Source organism: Trachemys scripta, chromosome 1 (assembly GCF_013100865.1).
Source record: "Trachemys scripta elegans isolate TJP31775 chromosome 1, CAS_Tse_1.0, whole genome shotgun sequence".
NCBI lineage: Eukaryota > Metazoa > Chordata > Testudines > Emydidae > Trachemys > Trachemys scripta.
The window spans coordinates 59,972,932-59,990,478 of record NC_048298.1 but is presented as its reverse complement, the minus strand read 5'-3'; the positions used below and the strand labels follow the sequence as shown (position 1 = coordinate 59,990,478).

Here is a 17,547-nt window from a genome sequence, read left to right as displayed (position 1 = left end):
CAATGTCTCTTTAAATGAATTACAAATTCTCAGTACAACCATTAGTTTTAAAGCTGTCCATCAGAATTTCTCTCTCTACTGGAATGATTAAATTATCCTACAATGTATTTTCTTATTGTTTTGTTTATTTAATAAAAGCCCTCCCTATAACATAAACAAACATCTTCACTTCTAAATATTATTAAAAAAATAGCAATTTCAAAAATATATAGATGTTTTTACTCTTTTTGTGCAAATCTACAATATATTTGGAAAATTCAAAGTTAATGTAAAGACAAGATCAATAAGATTTATGATGCATTTCCTCCCTAATAGCAACATTTTAAAATTAAAAACAGAATTTAAAAAATAATCAGTAATACATATCCATCTTGCTCATCAATACTTAGATATTTCAGTGGCAATTCTTAGGGTCCAATTTAGTTACAGAAGTCAATGAGAGATTTTCTTGTACAAAGAGTTCTGAACTGGGTCCTCAATCTATTATTTGGAACAAATATCCTGGTGAAATGTACAATGCTCCTCTCAATTTCCTGACAAACTGTTGAATTGATAGGCCATACTGTCAGAGTATCTGTCACTGCAGTGACTTTAATTAGTCCCCAAAGTGGTTATTGATCTGCCATCAAGTGTTCATTGAAGAGGAAGAGCAAGGTCATAATTTCACAGATGCTAGGCTGTCATCATGACAGATACGCTGTGCTCCTATTCTGTATTTGACAGACATCTTTAAATGCAGTATCAGTCTTCCTATAAAATAAAATGAGTTTAATTCTGCCCATTTAGCAGGTGTTACAAGTGCATTACACTAGATCAGCTGTTTTAAAATAAGGATTTCTGACCCACCACAAAGTCAGCCTAAAAGTGTCTGGAAAGGGTTATGCTGCACCAAATTACAAGTGTTCTATTTGTAAAGAAATAGATTGCATACTACTCTTTATTTTAGTGTGGAAGCCTCGGTGTCACTGATAAGAGTTCAGTATGCAGATTGAGGGCAGCATATTGCACTCACATATCCCGGTGAAGGGCATATTACAGACAAATTGAATAATTATTTTTGTTAAACGCACAAATTAATTGTGGAGATCCATCAGTAAGAAAGTAATTTATACTATGTAAGACAACTGGGTTTTGTGGGGAGACGGAGGGAAGTTTTCTTGTGAAAAGGCTGTTTTTCATTTTCTCTTTGCTATCATGTTATATGATTGTTCCCATCGCTCTGCATTTTTCATAGTAGTGAATTGAGGTCTTGCTCAAAAATTAACTTATTTTCTTGAAAACTTCCCATCCCTCAACTATCAGAGCTGCCCAGAGCACCAAGATGTAACACTAGAAAGTTAACATATGGTAGCATTATCTGCTGAGGGAAGGAACAAATCTAATTTTATAATAAAACTGCATAATTAATAGTCATCCCTTGTTTATCATGAAAATGCTACTCATCTGCATCAATGGGTGGGGGAACTTGATGGGGTCAGTGATGAAAGGGGGACATTTGCTAGAGGACAATAGGTAGCTCCTCCCCCAGGAGCCTCTGTCACCCATTTAGCCAGCTGGGGGAGAGGGATGCTAATTGACCAGCATTCCCCAGATCTCAGGATTTAGACCAGCGCAGGGACTATGTGGAACCTCTTTCGGCTCCATTCCAGCAGAGAAAGGGTTACTCATCTGCTTCCAGCAGCAGCAACAGCAGTCCTCAAGTTGCAGAGGAAGGCTGGTAATTCTGGGTAAATTCTGGAGCCCCTTTCCCCAGGGGCAGAGGGTCTATCCCACTGCAGAGGTTGTACGTCTGCCTCCCTTGGCATGGGGGCTCTGCCTGCTACAGGAGGGATTTCATTACGACTCCCCCGGAAACCACATGAGGGACCCAAAAGAGGGTAGCCCTGGAACTGTGTCCAGGGCTAGCCCTAAACCAAATGGCGCCCTAGGTGAAGAGCGTCTTTGGCGCGCCCCCCCATTTGTTAAACTTTTGAATACTTTATTTTTATTGCATTAGTAGCCCATTTAACGACTTTGCTGCACTATTTTCATGCATGATTTATCCCTGTCATATAAGACAATAAATGAGGCTGGTGATGGCCTTTGTTTCACACTGTTGGTGGTTTAACATCCTTTATCATGCAGTAAATGTCCCAGAAGTGGATAATGGTGTTACCGATGCTCTCTTGCTTTCAGGACGACCAATTGCAGATGTAAGCAGAGTCAGAATGGGCTCTACCCTGACATCTGGTGGGGAGCTGTGGAAAAGGACTTCAGGGGCTGATCTTGTTTACATGGGCACACCCACCCTGCCTAGCATGATGAGACTGCTTGCCCAAATGGTCACTTTGGCTGCTGGGGGATCCCCAGTCTCTTTGTTATTGGGGCAGGAGTAATAAAGTGTTGTTATCCTCATTATGCGAATCAAGAACAGTAGAACTGTACTTGGCATTTGATGATGGAGGGACTCGCCCTCAACTAAGTAGCACTTGCGAGGCAAGGGACATGGGTTCCAAAACCCTCTGAATGGAAAAAGGTGGGGGACAGATGTTTGTATGTGGTAGCATAGGCCCCTTCTGAGGACCCCAAACAGCACTTTGATTCCTTCTCTCTCCATGGTGTAATAACAGAGCTAATTTTTGACTCCATAAGGGGTCTTGATATATGCTGCAAAGCTAAAATTGCTGATACCTAGGTCTAAGCATTAGACCTACTTTGGGCTAGTGGTACACCAGCACCGAGGCTTCCCTACTAACAGCTGAAATCACTAAAGAGCTGAAATCACTGAGAGCTGTGTTAAGTGTGTATGTGGGGGGCTAAAGACATAGTGGTGAGCAGCTAGTAGGCTGGCTGGCGGAGAGGAGCGGCTAGTGGGACGGCTAGTGGGGAGGAGTGGCTAGCAGAGAGGAGCGGCCCAGGGTGAAGACTGCAGCAGAACCCCATGGAGAGGCATGGCAATCGGGCACCAAGACGAGCAGTGGAGCATGTAAGGTCCTCCCCATACCTGCCCCCCCTTCCACCCAGGTTGAGAAGTAAACTCTGCAGATGAACTTCTGAACTCTGGGGGGGTTGCACTGACCGAGGACAGAAACTGTGGGAGGGGTGACTTTTGGGTTGCTGGATTCAAGAACCAAAAGGAGAAGGACACGGCCCCATCTGCTTGGGGTCTTCTGGTTGATGGTTTTGTGTTTATGAACCCTAGTTGTGGTGTTTTCCCAATTTAATGCTGAGTTGTTTACCTCATGTTATTAAAGATTTTTGCTACACTGACAAGTTTCAGAGTAACAGCCGTGTTAGTCTGTATCCGCAAAAAGAAGAACAGGAGTACTTGTGGCACCTTAGAGACTAACAAATTTATTAGAGCATAAGCTTTCGTGGACTACAGCCCACTTCTTCGGATGCTAATAAATTTGTTAGTCTCTAAGGTGCCACAAGTACTCCTGTTCTTCTTTTTGCTACACTGAGACTCTGTGCTTGCGAGAGGGGAAGTATTGCCTCTTTGAGGCGCCCAGGGGAGTGTGTGTAATTTTCCCAGGTCATTGGGTGGGGGCTCGAGCCGGTTTTGTATTGTATTGTTGAAAGGGAACCCCTATATACTGAACCCGGCCCTTGCTGCTGTCAACTCAGCCTGGCAGAAGGGTTACACAGGAACAAACCCAGCTGGCCAGCAGGGACTTGCAGCCAATGCCCCAGCAACTTTGGGATCTTGGCTCATGACAGCAGTAGGACTAGTTGAAAACTTGGTTGCCCTGAGGACCTATAAGGCCAGCTGTTTAGAATTAGCGAAATTTAGGGCTTCATTGTGGGTGGCCTATACCCACACATTAAGGGTCACAACAAGTGGTGCCTTTGACCCACCACAGGTAGGCTCCCTTCACTATCTCTGGCCAGCTAGTGGGCCTATCCTTCTGGAGTAGGTGGGCGAGTTTCCCAGACCCATGCAGGCATTTCATAGCAAGGAAACTGTTAGAAGGGTGGTCCTGGAGGGATGGGTGCTAGACTGAGGACAGGTTACCCACCCTGCTGGAGTTTCCAAAAGCTCAGCCTGGGACTGCAGCTGTGGGAGGCAGGCCATTTTATTTAAGGTGGCATTTATTGTTGCCGTCTTTGGCGCTTTGAGAGTGAGTGAGCTTGTGTCTATGGGAGCTGCAGACAGGTCCCAGCATGCATTAAATGTAACAGATATGCAACTCTTGGGCTTACAGTACTCAAAAACAGACCAGAAGGGAAGAGGGGCCTATGTGGTGTTGAAGGAATGTGCAGACGAGCACTTGTTCCCTGTAAAGATGATAAGAGTCTCACTAAAATCCAGAGCCTGCAACCAGGCCTGTTGTTTTCACGTGGTGATGGCAGCTTCCTGACCAGGTATCAATTCAGCACAGTACTGAAAAACACCTTGCACTACGGTGGTCTTCACCAGGGTAAATTTGGTATTTATTTTTCAGAATCAGGGCAGCGATGTCAGTAACTGCAGAGGGTTTTGACCCAGGTTAGGTGCAGGCAATAGAGCACTAGAAATCAAGGGCTACAGGACTTATGTCTGCACCAAGGAAAAGATGGCAGGGAATGGCAAAATATACGTAACCCAATGTGCTTGTTTGTTTTAGAAGCTACCCAGAGCGTATGCAATGTTTAGATTTGTGGGCACCCTATATTGCACTGGGGCCACAAGATGCTGCCAGGACAGCAGATGGATCTCAGCTGAGCTTCAGTGCTGAAGCTGCATCCAGAAGAGGCATGCAGTGGGATCAGCTTGTACCACTTCTGCACTCACTGACAGCAAAGGGCTAGGAGCAGACTGAGCCTTGTGAGCAAGATTAGAAAGGAAGTAAATAATAGGGTCACCAAGATATTCCTGGAGAAAGGGGGTTCCATGATACATCATGGGGACATCCATTACAATCGGCCAAAAGTTTTCAGGGATGATGGTATATATCCATCTGACGGAGGTGCTGATGTACAGCTACGGCATGTGCAGAGCAAGTGGTGCGATAGCAGGTGGTGTGGTTGGGTGGAGAGTGACCAAGCTTGTTGCTGGCACTCCCTGTGGCTGGTTTCCAATGCAGCTAACAGAATAAAAAAAGTTTCTACAGGTAAAAGACCTGGGATTTTGGTGTTGGGCCTTGGGCTCATGTGATAGGATGAGACCTTCTGGCCTTCGTGGGCTGAGCTCCTCACTCTACTGCACCCTCGGTCCCTCTTGTAGGGGTGGGGGAGGGTGCTAGGACTCAGAAAGAACTGCATCCTGCAGGGTAGGGCTGAAGAGAACCTACCCTGCCTTATGGGTTCTATGGTAAGTACTGCACTGGAACCAATTAAATGGCTGGTATATGAAAGTATGGGTGATGGGTGGGAAGTGCCCCTCCCCTGTGTTAAAGTTGCGGTCTGCCACTTAATTCCATGCACGTGTCTGTCCTCATTTTGCTGCTGTGTCCACATCAATAGGCATTTAATAGAGCACCAACTTATCATTGCTGAAATTACTGTCTTTGATTTATTTCAAAACTGCCTCCAGTAAAGTAGTATTTCTTACTGGAAATTGAGTTTGTGTGTGATTCATTAATCTAGCCAGCTGGCACTTCCCCTGAGAAATAAAGCAAAATCTTATACTAATTTCCCATTTTCCTTGGTCTCTCACGCTTGTGTTCAGAGGACTGGTGGTAGACTGGATATTAGATATTTTCATAATCCTACTCACTTCCACACCAATTTCTGATGCAAGTTCTGGAAATATCACTGATGTTTTACTGCCATCATGGCATTACTGACCTCACTATTTATCAAATCTCTAGTACTCTGCAATAAGTTGGACATAGCTTCTGTGTAACATCACTGTATTCGGTGGCACTCCTGTGCAGCAGAATGAAAATTCTGTAGCAACTTCCTTTAAAATTAAACACTGGAGATTTTAAATGAATTACATAAGGAAATGAAATATACAATCGGTACAGCAGCCCGTGTTACTTATTTTAATAATAAATTCATTTTATTTTGCACTGTCCCCATATTTTCAGACTTCAGCATACCACAGGTTTTTGTATTGCTTATGAAAATTGTCAGGGCAGAATGTTTTGACAGCTGAGTCGAGGATACCAACATGTATTTTTAGGATGCCTCAAAAATTTCTGGTCTTTGATATACACAGCAGATATTGTCTGTCATTACTATCACTTAACTTCTGCCAAATGGTTTGATTGGAGTGGAGAAGCACCAAAAGGATCATTCTAAATCCAGGTTTAAACGCAGTTTACTTACCACTTAGTGCAGTCCCTCTGAATCTATTATAACTGCATTTAGCCAAGGCTGGATTAAGGCAATCCAAGGCCCTAGGCTCACAGCTACATTCCTGGTGCCCAGTTTCTCAGTTAGAGCAGCAAATGCCCATTGAGGTACATGAAACAGTTAACACCTCTTAAAGCTATTGTTTCAGGCAGTTTGCAGACATCACTGCATACATTACACTCCGGTGATCTTTTCAAGATGGTCTCCCCTACCATAAGGTCTAGAGGGACTTACTGTGTTTAAATGAAAGCTGATACTCTGATTTATTTATTTGGCATATGCATGCAATTTATTTGGCATATGCATATGCATGCAAGCCAGGGCACAGTATTCTTCTCAATGATATTTAATGCACGAAGACCTCCAGAAAATTGAGTCATTTTGCAGTCCTCAACAATGTGTATCAGGGTTTGTGGCTGCCCACACTGACATACTGGACTGTCTCTAAAATGCTACCGAAATTCCACCGCAGCACAAATTCCGTGTCTGGTACAAAACCGGTTCAGGAGAGTCTGTTGCCTTTGTGGAAAATCAAACTCGGGTTGACACTGAGTGGGGTCTGAGATAAGATAATTATTTCTTACTTTCTCTGTGGACCATGAAGAAGAAGAATCATAGAAGAAGATTAGGGTTGGAAGAGACCTCAATAGATCATCTAGTTCAACCTCCTGCTCAAAGCAGGACCAACCCCAACTAAATCATCCCAGCCAGGGCTTTATCAAGGCCAGGCCTTAAAAACCTCGAACGATGAAGATTTCACCACCTGAAGCTTACCACGTCATCCACCATAAATCTTTCACCCGTAAACTTATCCACAATGGGTGCTGTGAAGGCAGACAACCTCGTGGTGGATTAAACACATCTTTAATTAACAGTAGATGTGCATGTGGGACTAGTCGCTGTCAACTATCTCTGACAGAAGCATTGAGCCTGCATAGCCCTGCACTGTTGTCATGAGCATTGCAAGCACAGGATGTACAATCCTCCAGTATTTGCAGAGCTGCAAGAAGAGCCAAGGGGAACATGACTATTTCCTGGAGGTCAGAATGCTGTGTCAACACAGGTAATGTAGTGTCTACATTCGCACTGTGTTGACCTCAGTACATCAACCATGGTTCAACGCCTCTTGGGGAGATGGTGTTTGTATAATGGTTAGCTTACATCGGGGGGAGACAAAGTTAAGTGTTGACACATGAATAACTGGGTTGATGCAAGGTGGCTTATGTCAAACTAACTTTGTAGTGTAGACCAGGGCCAACTTAGTTTGGCCCTGTACACAGTCATGTCTCCCACACAATTGGAGGCTCTCAATTAATGCTCTTTTCAACAGCAAGACTCACAAACAAAAATTTCTTTTGACGTTCAGCATTTCAGTGACAGCTTGACATCCGTCAAAAGAGTAACCTTGATTCTGGAGAATCCAGACAACAACTCTGTTGATAATAGAGACTTTGCTGGGTCAAATGGAGGGCAGAAAAGGTGTAGGGGGTTATGAGACCCAATAAACAGAAGGGGTCCTCTGCTTACAATGTCTATTTAGCACAACACCTTGACAGAAGTGTCTTCATTTTGGTGAATCTGGGCAGATCTTGAAAAGCCTGGCCTGGGAGTTATGAGTGTGTACCTTTATGGATTGTGGATACTGGATTGTCTGCAGCCTTTTGATGAAGCATGGGCAGAGCTAGTGGGAAATGACAGATTCCAAGATTTTTTATGTTTTCACCTGCCTGGAAGTATTTTGTTTATTTATTTTTTTAAAGCTCTAGCCTTTACTGTTGCAAAGAGGCTCTACAGTATAAACTAATATTCTGTTGCTTCATTAACCCAATCTCTAAAGAGAAGTTTAAGGGGTGACTTGATTACAGTCTGTAAGTATCTACACAGGGAACAAATATTTAATAATGAACTCTTCAGTCTAGCAGACAAAGGTATAACACAATCCAATGGCTAGAAGCTGAAGCTAGATAATTTCAGAGAGGAAAGAAGGTGTATTTTTTTTTTTTTAAACAGTGAGGGTAATTAACCACTGGAACAATTCATCAAGGATTCTCCATTCCTAACTATTTTTAAATCCAGATTGGATGTTTTTCTAAAAGCTATGCTCTAGGAATTATTTTTGGGGAAGTCCTATGGCCTGTGTTATACAGGATGCCAGATTAGATGACCACAGTGATCCCTTCTGGCCTGGGAATATATGAAAACTGGTCTCTCCAACTAAACATAAACAGCAGCAAGAGTTGAAAATATATTCCCACCTCATCTAACACACACACACACACACACACCCCCCTTAATGAGGGCAATCCTTCAGGTTCCAGTGCAGCATTCACAATCTATAGAGGTACATACTGACACCATCGAGGCCTCTCTCTTAGGCCCCAGAATTTACCTTTGCAGAACACATTATATCCCCCTTTCTAGTCTCATCAGCAGTGACAGATCTGATATTTAGCTCCAACAGTTTATACACTTGTGAAGAAACTCAGAGTGCTAATTACTAATCTACATTGATTGAGGGAACGGTAGAGAGTGGAGCAGGAGAGAGCGGTGAAGCAGCTGGGCCGGGATGCTGGAAACATGAAAACACTGATTGGCTGGCACAGTAAAAGGAAAGTACATACATAATTAAAAATAGTTGTCACTTTTAATGTACTGAATTTGCAATATTTCACCATGAAGTTTAAATATTTGATTATTTTCTGCAGAATGTTTTGAATCATAATATAAGAACAAGTGCAGAAACCAATGGGAATTTGAGTCATTTTACTGAAATAAATTAAAATACATAGACCATTTGTCTTGAAATAATACACGTTTGTATGCACAAATCATTTCAATATCATGTACGAGGTACAAGAATATTTCACACAATGGGCCAGATGGCTCCTCCCACAGAAGAAGTCACAAGTAGGGGCTTATGGGAGAGGAAAATTGAAGTTTCCCTTGTGGGATTTTCAACAGATCATTCCTCTGGGGAAGCCCTTCTTGCCTACTGGGGGGAAAAAGGAGACTCAGCACTCAGAATCTATGTATCCCCAAAATCAACATGGTTCTTTGGGTATCCACTGGAGGCCAAGAACATCTGTTCCTGCTGTTTATTACCGCAATCCTGTTTATGACATCATAACACTAATTATGTCACAAATAGAGGGTGACTATGAAAACAGCAGGAACAGATGAAATCCTAAGCAACAAAAATCCTGTTTTCATAGAGACGTCCAAAGTAATGAAAACAGGGAAAAAGAAATAGAGAAAGTATAAATCAGCATAATGATCTCTAAAAGATTGTTTTCCATAAAGCATCAGTAGGTTTTTAGTATTCCAGAGAGTGCCTGAATTTTGGAGATATTTCATCTCATTTACATGTTTTTCAGTTCTAAGCTTTGTCATATTAAACACGAAGCAACATCACTTTGTAGTCTCTCTCAAAGGTCAGAGTTTGGGGTTTCATTATAGGCTCAGACTTTCAAATTCTTAAAATGCCCTTGAGCAAAAAGAGCTATTTTTCAAAATTATAAGCCTTTTCTATACTCGATAGGGGGTGACAAATAGCTTGGAGTCTTTTGTGACCTCTCTTCCATTTTTCCTCTTGGGCTAGTTTCTTCTTTCTAAATTGAAATATTCCCATTGACTACAGCAGGCTTTAGATCAGGTCCTCTGAGGGCCATCCTTGAACAGGCTAAAAATGACTTCCCCGGGAAGACGTGCAAGACTTGATTTCCAATGAAGGGTTTTGAAATTGTCTTTTGTTTCTGGCTCCCTCACTAATACAAAAAGCTTAGAGCATCTGGTATAGCACTATTTCCAAAACTACTCCTGAACCAGTTACTCAACAATCTGCACATGAGATCAAGCCTAAGTTTTTAAAGGTTCCATTTATAAATTTTTGAACAAAAATCAGCAGGGATCCCCATAGAGAAGCCTCAGTCAACAGAACCCATTTATCAAGAAGTTCTGAATGTCCCACAAAACCTTGGGATAAATGAGGTTGTACTGTATAAAGAGTTTGGGCATTCTGGAAGTATGAGTGGCCAGGCTTGCCTGAACTCCTGCTAAAATGTTTGGAGTGGATGGTACTGTCTTGTGTCATTCAAAAGATAACTCTCCTTTGGATGTGGAATAATATTTTGCTTCCAGCCAATGATCTTAAAATAACCAGGTAGAGTATTAAAGTTTTCCAACAAGTAACTTGCAGTTAAAAAAGTTATTTAAGGCTTGCTAGAATTATTATATTAATGATTATTTATTATTTGTATTATCATAGCACCAGGGAACCCCAGTCATGTGCCAGGACCCTATTGTGCTAGGCGCTGTACAAACACAGAATAAAAAGACAGTTGTTGCATCAGAGATCTTACAATCTAAGTATAAAATAAGAGACAACAGATGAACACAGACAGATGGGGGAGTGCAAGGAAACAATGAGACATTATTGTCTAAATAGACAAGACAGATGTAGGGCGAGGGAAGGGTTAGAACACACAAGCAGAGTGAACAGTGTGATGGCAGCAAACATCACATTAGTGTCATGATTTTGATTAGTTTTGTTTTGGGTGGGTTTACTTCGTAGGGGTCAGCTAAACGGAAAGAAAAGGAAAGGCAGGGGGATGCAGGTGATGGGGAGGTGGGACAGGAGTGGAGTGAAGCTGATGTGAGAAGACTGAGGAAAGAGGGGAAGGGTTGGAATAAACAACCAATCACTATGGGACAGAGAAAGGTTTGCCTGGAATGTCTAAAGGAGGATAATTCCCTGCTTTGGCGGCTTCTGGTCCTACCAGCTGGAGTCTTTGTGAAGGGTTAGGTCTTGCAGATGGATACACCTGGGCAAATGCCTGAGGCCACATGGAGCCCGACTGAAATCAATGGGGCTCTGCACAGGTACAGGGATGTGCCCAAGCATATCTATTTACAGGATATGGTCCTTATTGAGAAACTCAACCAATAGAAATCCTAAAACATAATTTATTTACACTGACCATGCCTGTTCCTCAAAGAGGCAGTTACTAGATATTTCAGCTAATAACTAGTTCACTTTTTTTCTCTCTGATGGTCTTTAACCCATCTTTGAGCACAGCAGCTTTTTAAACCTGGAAAGTCATTTAATTTTAATGACCCTTTCTTATAAAATAATCAATTATGCTATAGGTTATAAACCCTTCCTCATACACCATTTTCAGTGGATTAAAAATTTTAATCCTTCTCCTTATTCAGGGAATTCAGAGGTGCATAGGGGTACCTGAATGCCAGTCAGCATTCAAAGATTTTAATTTTAACAACTGTACAAGTGGAAACTGATCACTTCATTAAAAAAAAAAAAAAATGCAAGGAAGAGAACAAACCAAAGGAGAGAGATATCAGTACCTGTCCACCTTTCACCTAACTGAACCAAATTCAACTGCTTCCCTTCACTTTTTTCACACTGAAAAGGTTGCAATAATTTTATGGGTTTTATTTATTGTTCATTACTAGGGCCACATTTTAGTCATGTGTATTTTTAGTAAAAGTCATGGACAGATCACAGGCAGTAAACAAAAATTCACAGTCTGTGACCTGTCCATGACTTCAACTATATACCCCTGACTAAATCTTGGGGTGGGGACGGCCCGGGGTGCTCAAAGGGGTTCCTGGGGCGGAGGAGGGGGGCGGGTTGGCAGACTCCCTACCTGGCTCTGTGCCTCCCCAGAAGTGGCGACATCCCACAGCTCAGCTCCTAGGTGGAGATGTGGCAGGCAGTTCTGTGCGCTGCCTCCACCCCAAGCGTCAGCTCCGCAGCCAATGGGAACTGCGGCCAATGGGAGCTCTGGAGGGCGGAGTGAGGTTGCCGCTACTGGGGAGCCCCCCCGAGGTAAGTGCCACCCAGAGCCTGCCTCACCCCATCCCGTGCCCCAACCCCCTTCCCCCTCCCACACTTAACTCCTGCTGTATATATAAAAAAAACCTGCATTAAAGTCCACTCAATCATACTTCAGTTAATCGCTCAGAAAAACAAATTTGGTTACAATTTGCAGGAGATAATGCTGCCCACTTCTTGTTTACAATGTCATCTGAAAGTGAGAACAGGCATTCACATGGCACTATTGTAGCTGGCGTCACAAGATATTTACATGTCAGATGCCCTAAAGATTCATATGCCCCTTCATGCTTCAACCACCGTTCCAGGGGACATATGTCGAAGCTGATGATGGGTTCTGTTCGATAACGATCCAAAGCAGAGTGGACTGACACATGTTCATTTTCATCATCTGAGGCAGATGCCACCAGCAGAAGGTTGATTTTCTTTTTTGTTGGTTTGGGTTCTATAGTTTCCGCATCGGAGTGTTGCTCTTTTAAGACTTCTGAAAATATGCTCCACATCTTGTCCCTCTCACATTTTGGACGGCACTTCAGTTTCTTAAACCTTGGATCGAGTGCTGTAGCTATTTTTAAAAATCTCACATTGGTACCTTCTTTGAATTCTGTCAAATCTGCTGTGAAAGTGTTCTTAAAACGAACATGTGCTGGGTCATCATCCGAGACTGCGATAGCATGAAATATATGGCAGAATGCAGGTAAAACAGAACAGGAGACATACAATTCTCCCCCAAGGAGTTCAGCCACAAATTTAATTAACACATTACTTTTTTAACGAGCGTCATCAGCATGGAAGCATGTCCTCTGGAATGGTGGCCGAAGCATGAAGGGGCATACGAATGTTTAGCATATCTGGCATGTAAATACTTTACAATGCCAGCTACAAAAGTGCCATGCAAATGCCTGTTCTCACTTTCAGGTTACACTGTAAATAAGAAGCGGGCAGCATTATCTCCTGTAAATGTAAACAAACTTGTTTGTCTTAGTGATTGGCTGAACAAGAAATAGGACTGAGTGGACTTGTAGGCTCTGAAGCTTTACATTGTTTTATTTTTGAATGCAGTTATGTAACAAAAAAAATCTACATTTGAAAGTTAAACTTTCATGATAAGGAGATTGCACTACAGTGCTTGTGTTAGGTGAATTGAAAAAACTATTTCTTTTGTTTTTTTACAGTGCAAATATTTGTAATTAAAAATGAAGTGAGCACTCTACAGTTTGTATTTTGTGTTGTAATTGAAATCAATATATTTGGAAATGTAGAAAACATCCAAAATATTTAAATAAATGGTATTCTATTATTGTTTAACATTGAGCGATTAATCGCGATTATTTTTTTAATCGCTTGACAGCTCTACTTAAAACAAAACCCATGCTTAAACGTTAACACTGTGACAGAATTCAATATTCATTAGAAGACATGGCATAGTGGTATGCCTTCAATGGGACTATTTGATGCTTACAATGTAAGTGTTTCCAGGATCAATGCTTACAAAAATTATGAATGATTGGGAAATGCTATAATGGGCATGTAAGACAAAACATTTCAGCTGATAAATAAGGTGTGCACTGCACTAAGCATATTTACCTAGTTTAGGAAATGTATAAAGCTCAGCTAAACACATTGAGAGGAAAAACAACTGGTTGGACATTGCCTGGACAAAAATACTGTGCTATTTCTACTGGTGCGAGTTGCCATAAGCGGTGCTGGAACAATTTTTATAGTGGGGGAGCTGCTGATGGAAACCACGTATTTAGTGTTTGTTATTATTACTTTAAGCCAAGGGGTGCAGCACCACTCCTAATTTCAGAACCAATGGTTGCCATCGAAAGGGACACTTACAGTGTGCAGAAATTGATTTGTACAAACAATTCTTGCAACAGAAGCTAACTAAATGTGCTTACCGTATAAAGCTCATTTAGAACTTTCATCAAATCTTCATGAAGCTGGAATGCAATCTCTTTGCTCTGTAATTAAAAAGAAATTATTACAAAGAGGCACTTAAATCTCCACAGAAATTTGCATTCATCATTCATTCATATTTGAAAGCTAGCGCAATAAAGATTGTGAAGATGGCATTTTGACAGAATTCCTGTACACTAAAAATTAATGATTCTATGATATGGAGACAGACAACAGCTGGAGAGAAATTTTCTAATAGGAGATCCAGAAGTGATTTAAGAGTGTGATTCCCATGAAGTATCAGGAAATTAGGTGCCAACACAAAGGCTAAAGTTTAGGATTAATGTTATTATGCTTTTTAAAAATTGTATACTGTTTTACAACTGTTATGATACACAGACATAATAAACCACTTGGAACATAACATTCTAGGATATCCTATCCATTTCTATCACGAGTGTAGCCTTTGTTTCTCAGTACATACAACTATTGCTTTTATCTAAATATTTATGCAAGCAGTAACTGTAGTTTCTCTTTGAAACAGATAACCAACTGCATAATTTTCCACAGAACAGAGAGCTGAAACAGCTTTGTTTAACTTTTCTGCACTGAGTCTTTGCTTTCATTATGACCCATAAAGAAGAAATACTTGGCACTGGTTAGTGAAGAAAGCAAGTATGTCAAAACAGGAGAGTTTAATTGGAGCCTCATTCAAATAGATTCCTTTGTTATTTGTCCATGTAACAGTTCAGTGAGACGAAAATTGTGGCAACTGTGCAAGAGCTGCAGGCAATTGTACAGCAGTCTTTGGAAAGCAACTATGTAAAAGATTCATAGATTCTGGCAAGCTGCCTACGTAATATTTTTCCTTTAGTGCCTATCATCATAGCATCTAGCTAAACTACAGTGTGGGATCTCAACACATTTTTGGTTTTTGTGAGTAAATTGATAACCACCACTTAGCCTAAAAGTCAAATGAAAACTAATCTCATAATAGATTGAGATTTTTAGCTGTGAAAAGCACTATATGCTTATATGTAAGATGAAGGAAAATCACCTGCGGCATACCAACTCATATCCAGAGCTACTGACATACTTAAATATCAGTGAAACACTTGTAGGAATAACTGTACTTGAACACACATTTTATACTACACCCAAATTCCCCAAAGAGCCAGAGGATACATGCCATCAAGTACACTTTCCAAGAAAATGAAATAAACAAAATTTCTGGAACAAACATTTTTCATTTGCTTCCCCTCCCCGCGCCATCCCCATGTTTTAAAGCTATGTCACGCCTATATCATCATTTTTCAATTTTTATTAGAAGCCTTAAAGGCAAGATGATTTTTGATAATTTTCTGGGAGCCTGAAAGATGGAAACCGGTTAGCAAGATCCATGTTGCGTAACAGACAATCAGCTTGGTAACTAAGGCATAACAGAATCCAGTGCCACATCTAGATAGCAGTTTTAAAGCTCTGTTATACAGATACACCATAATCTTTCTCATTCTTTATGCTTTTGAAAGTTTGGCATATTTTAATGCCAAATCTCTCCTTCAAGTAGGTTCTTCCATTTGAAAGTCTAGCAAACAAGGCTTGCTACTTCAATGTCTTTGCAAAATCCAGACTAATGCATTTTATGTTCTAACTAAAGAGCAAGTACTACAAGCTACAGAGTTTATAGTACACCACGTAAAGATACATGATGTATTGCAACATATTGTAAATCATTGGTCTGAAACACAGTAAAAGCTTTCTAAAAAATTCTAAACAACTTTCATTGCTTTATTTGGCACATTACCGCTAAAAGTTAACAATCCTGCTTTATAGTAGCCCAGAGTGATTCTGATGGAGCTTACCCATCACTTCACAGAACTCGGACCTGTTTTCCTTCAGGTAACCTTTCATATGGAACTAAATATGATCAGCCTGTGTTAAAAATATTTTTTACAGACCAAGGTATTTAAACAACATGGTACTAGCCAGACTATAAAGCAGGACTTGAGGTTGGAAACAAATCCATGGAGAAACCCTGAGGTGAGATCAGTCCCCAACCCCCACTGAATATATCCATATTTTTCAGTCACCATTACTGCCTGAATACCAAACTTGACAAATCAAAACCCAAAGTAATGTTGATTCTAAAGCAGCGTTTCCTAATCTGGCAGGCAAGTGTCCAGACTAGTTTCGGGTGTGTGTTGAAGGGGGGGAAGGGGCAAAGAGAAAGCAACCCAATACAACGTGCCCACTGCAAACACTGTTGCAGTTAAAGTATCTGGTAGCTCTTTGAAAACTATGACAGGTTTCAGAGTAACAGCCGTGTTAGTCTGTATCCGCAAAAAGAAGAACAGGAGTACTTGTGGCACCTTAGAGACTAACAAATTTATTAGAGCATAAGCTTTCATCCGAAGAAGTGGGCTGTAGTCCACGAAAGCTTATGCTCTAATAAATTTGTTAGTCTCTAAGGTGCCACAAGTACTCCTGTTCTTCTTTTTGAAAACTATGTGCCTTTCCTACTGGTCTTCTGTTGGGCCTTAAAGCAACTAGCCATGGGATATGCTCCTGTGTCAGGAAGCAGCTCCCTGGCTCAAACTTCTCCTCTGCTCCTGCGGTTCTCAGCACAGCCACAAATTCACAAGTAGCTCAGCTCCATAGAACTACCAATGACCACCCCTGGCATGCCCCTCTCTTCTCTCCAAGCAGCACATAGATTTTGGGTGAATGGGGCTTAGGGGTGGGTACAGGGAAGTCCACTGTAGAGATGGAGCTTTAAAAGTTGCAAGCTAAAATTATAAAATAGAAAGTAAAAAGGAGAAACAAAACAAAAAACACCAAGAGGAGCAGGAAAAGAACAGACTGAGGACAGCAGAGAGACAGAGAATGGCGAGAAGAAAGGACATGGAGTAGCAATTGTGCAGGGTAATGGCTAGAGGGGGATACAGAATATGGTAACCATTCCACCAGTTCATCACAAGAGGGAACCCAACAGATAGAGGTTGGAAACTGCTCAAAGCAGAGTGAACCTTGTAATGGCGCTGATGTGCAGTTTATTTTTGACTTAGCCATTGTAATTGTGTGTGTGGGGCGAGAGGGGAGAAATAAGGGAAGAGATTTTGTTAACCCCTAGCTCCTCGCAGTCCAATGGACTAACTCTCAAGAACTAATGCATTTTGCATTAGTATTTAACATCCAGAAAAACTGGCTCCAGGGGCTAGTAACAAGGCTTTTAGTGTGTAATATATAGTGTGTGTGTGCCTCAGATGTGCAGTGCATTTCTTTTCAGTTATTAACAGCTCCCGCCTCATTTTCAGTCATGCTACTTATTCTCCTCTCCTGCAGTACTTTCATGTGCTTTAATGTTACCTTCCTCTGGGAGTTTATCCTCAGCAAAGCCAAATTACAGTATGCAAGATACAGCACACCTTTTCCTGGAGCTAAGTCAGTATCTCTTACCAGTCTCTCAAGATCCTAAAAACAAGCTTTGAGAAGCCTTGGTCTTCGCTCTTGCCTCAAGAAATTTACTGAGGCAT

At 41.5% G+C, this 17,547-nt stretch overlaps 1 protein-coding gene across 2 annotated transcripts in view; it reads right to left on the bottom strand.

Annotated features, from left to right (window-relative positions):
- Nucleotides 1-17,547, bottom strand: part of SRGAP1 (SLIT-ROBO Rho GTPase activating protein 1) — a 248,040-nt gene that overhangs the window by 83,511 nt on the left and 146,982 nt on the right. For both annotated transcript variants that reach the window (XM_034770526.1, XM_034770517.1), the window contains exon 4: nt 14,017-14,079. In XM_034770526.1, the coding sequence (XP_034626417.1) occupies nt 14,017-14,079 (63 nt within the window). The remainder of the gene's footprint in view (nt 1-14,016; nt 14,080-17,547) is intronic.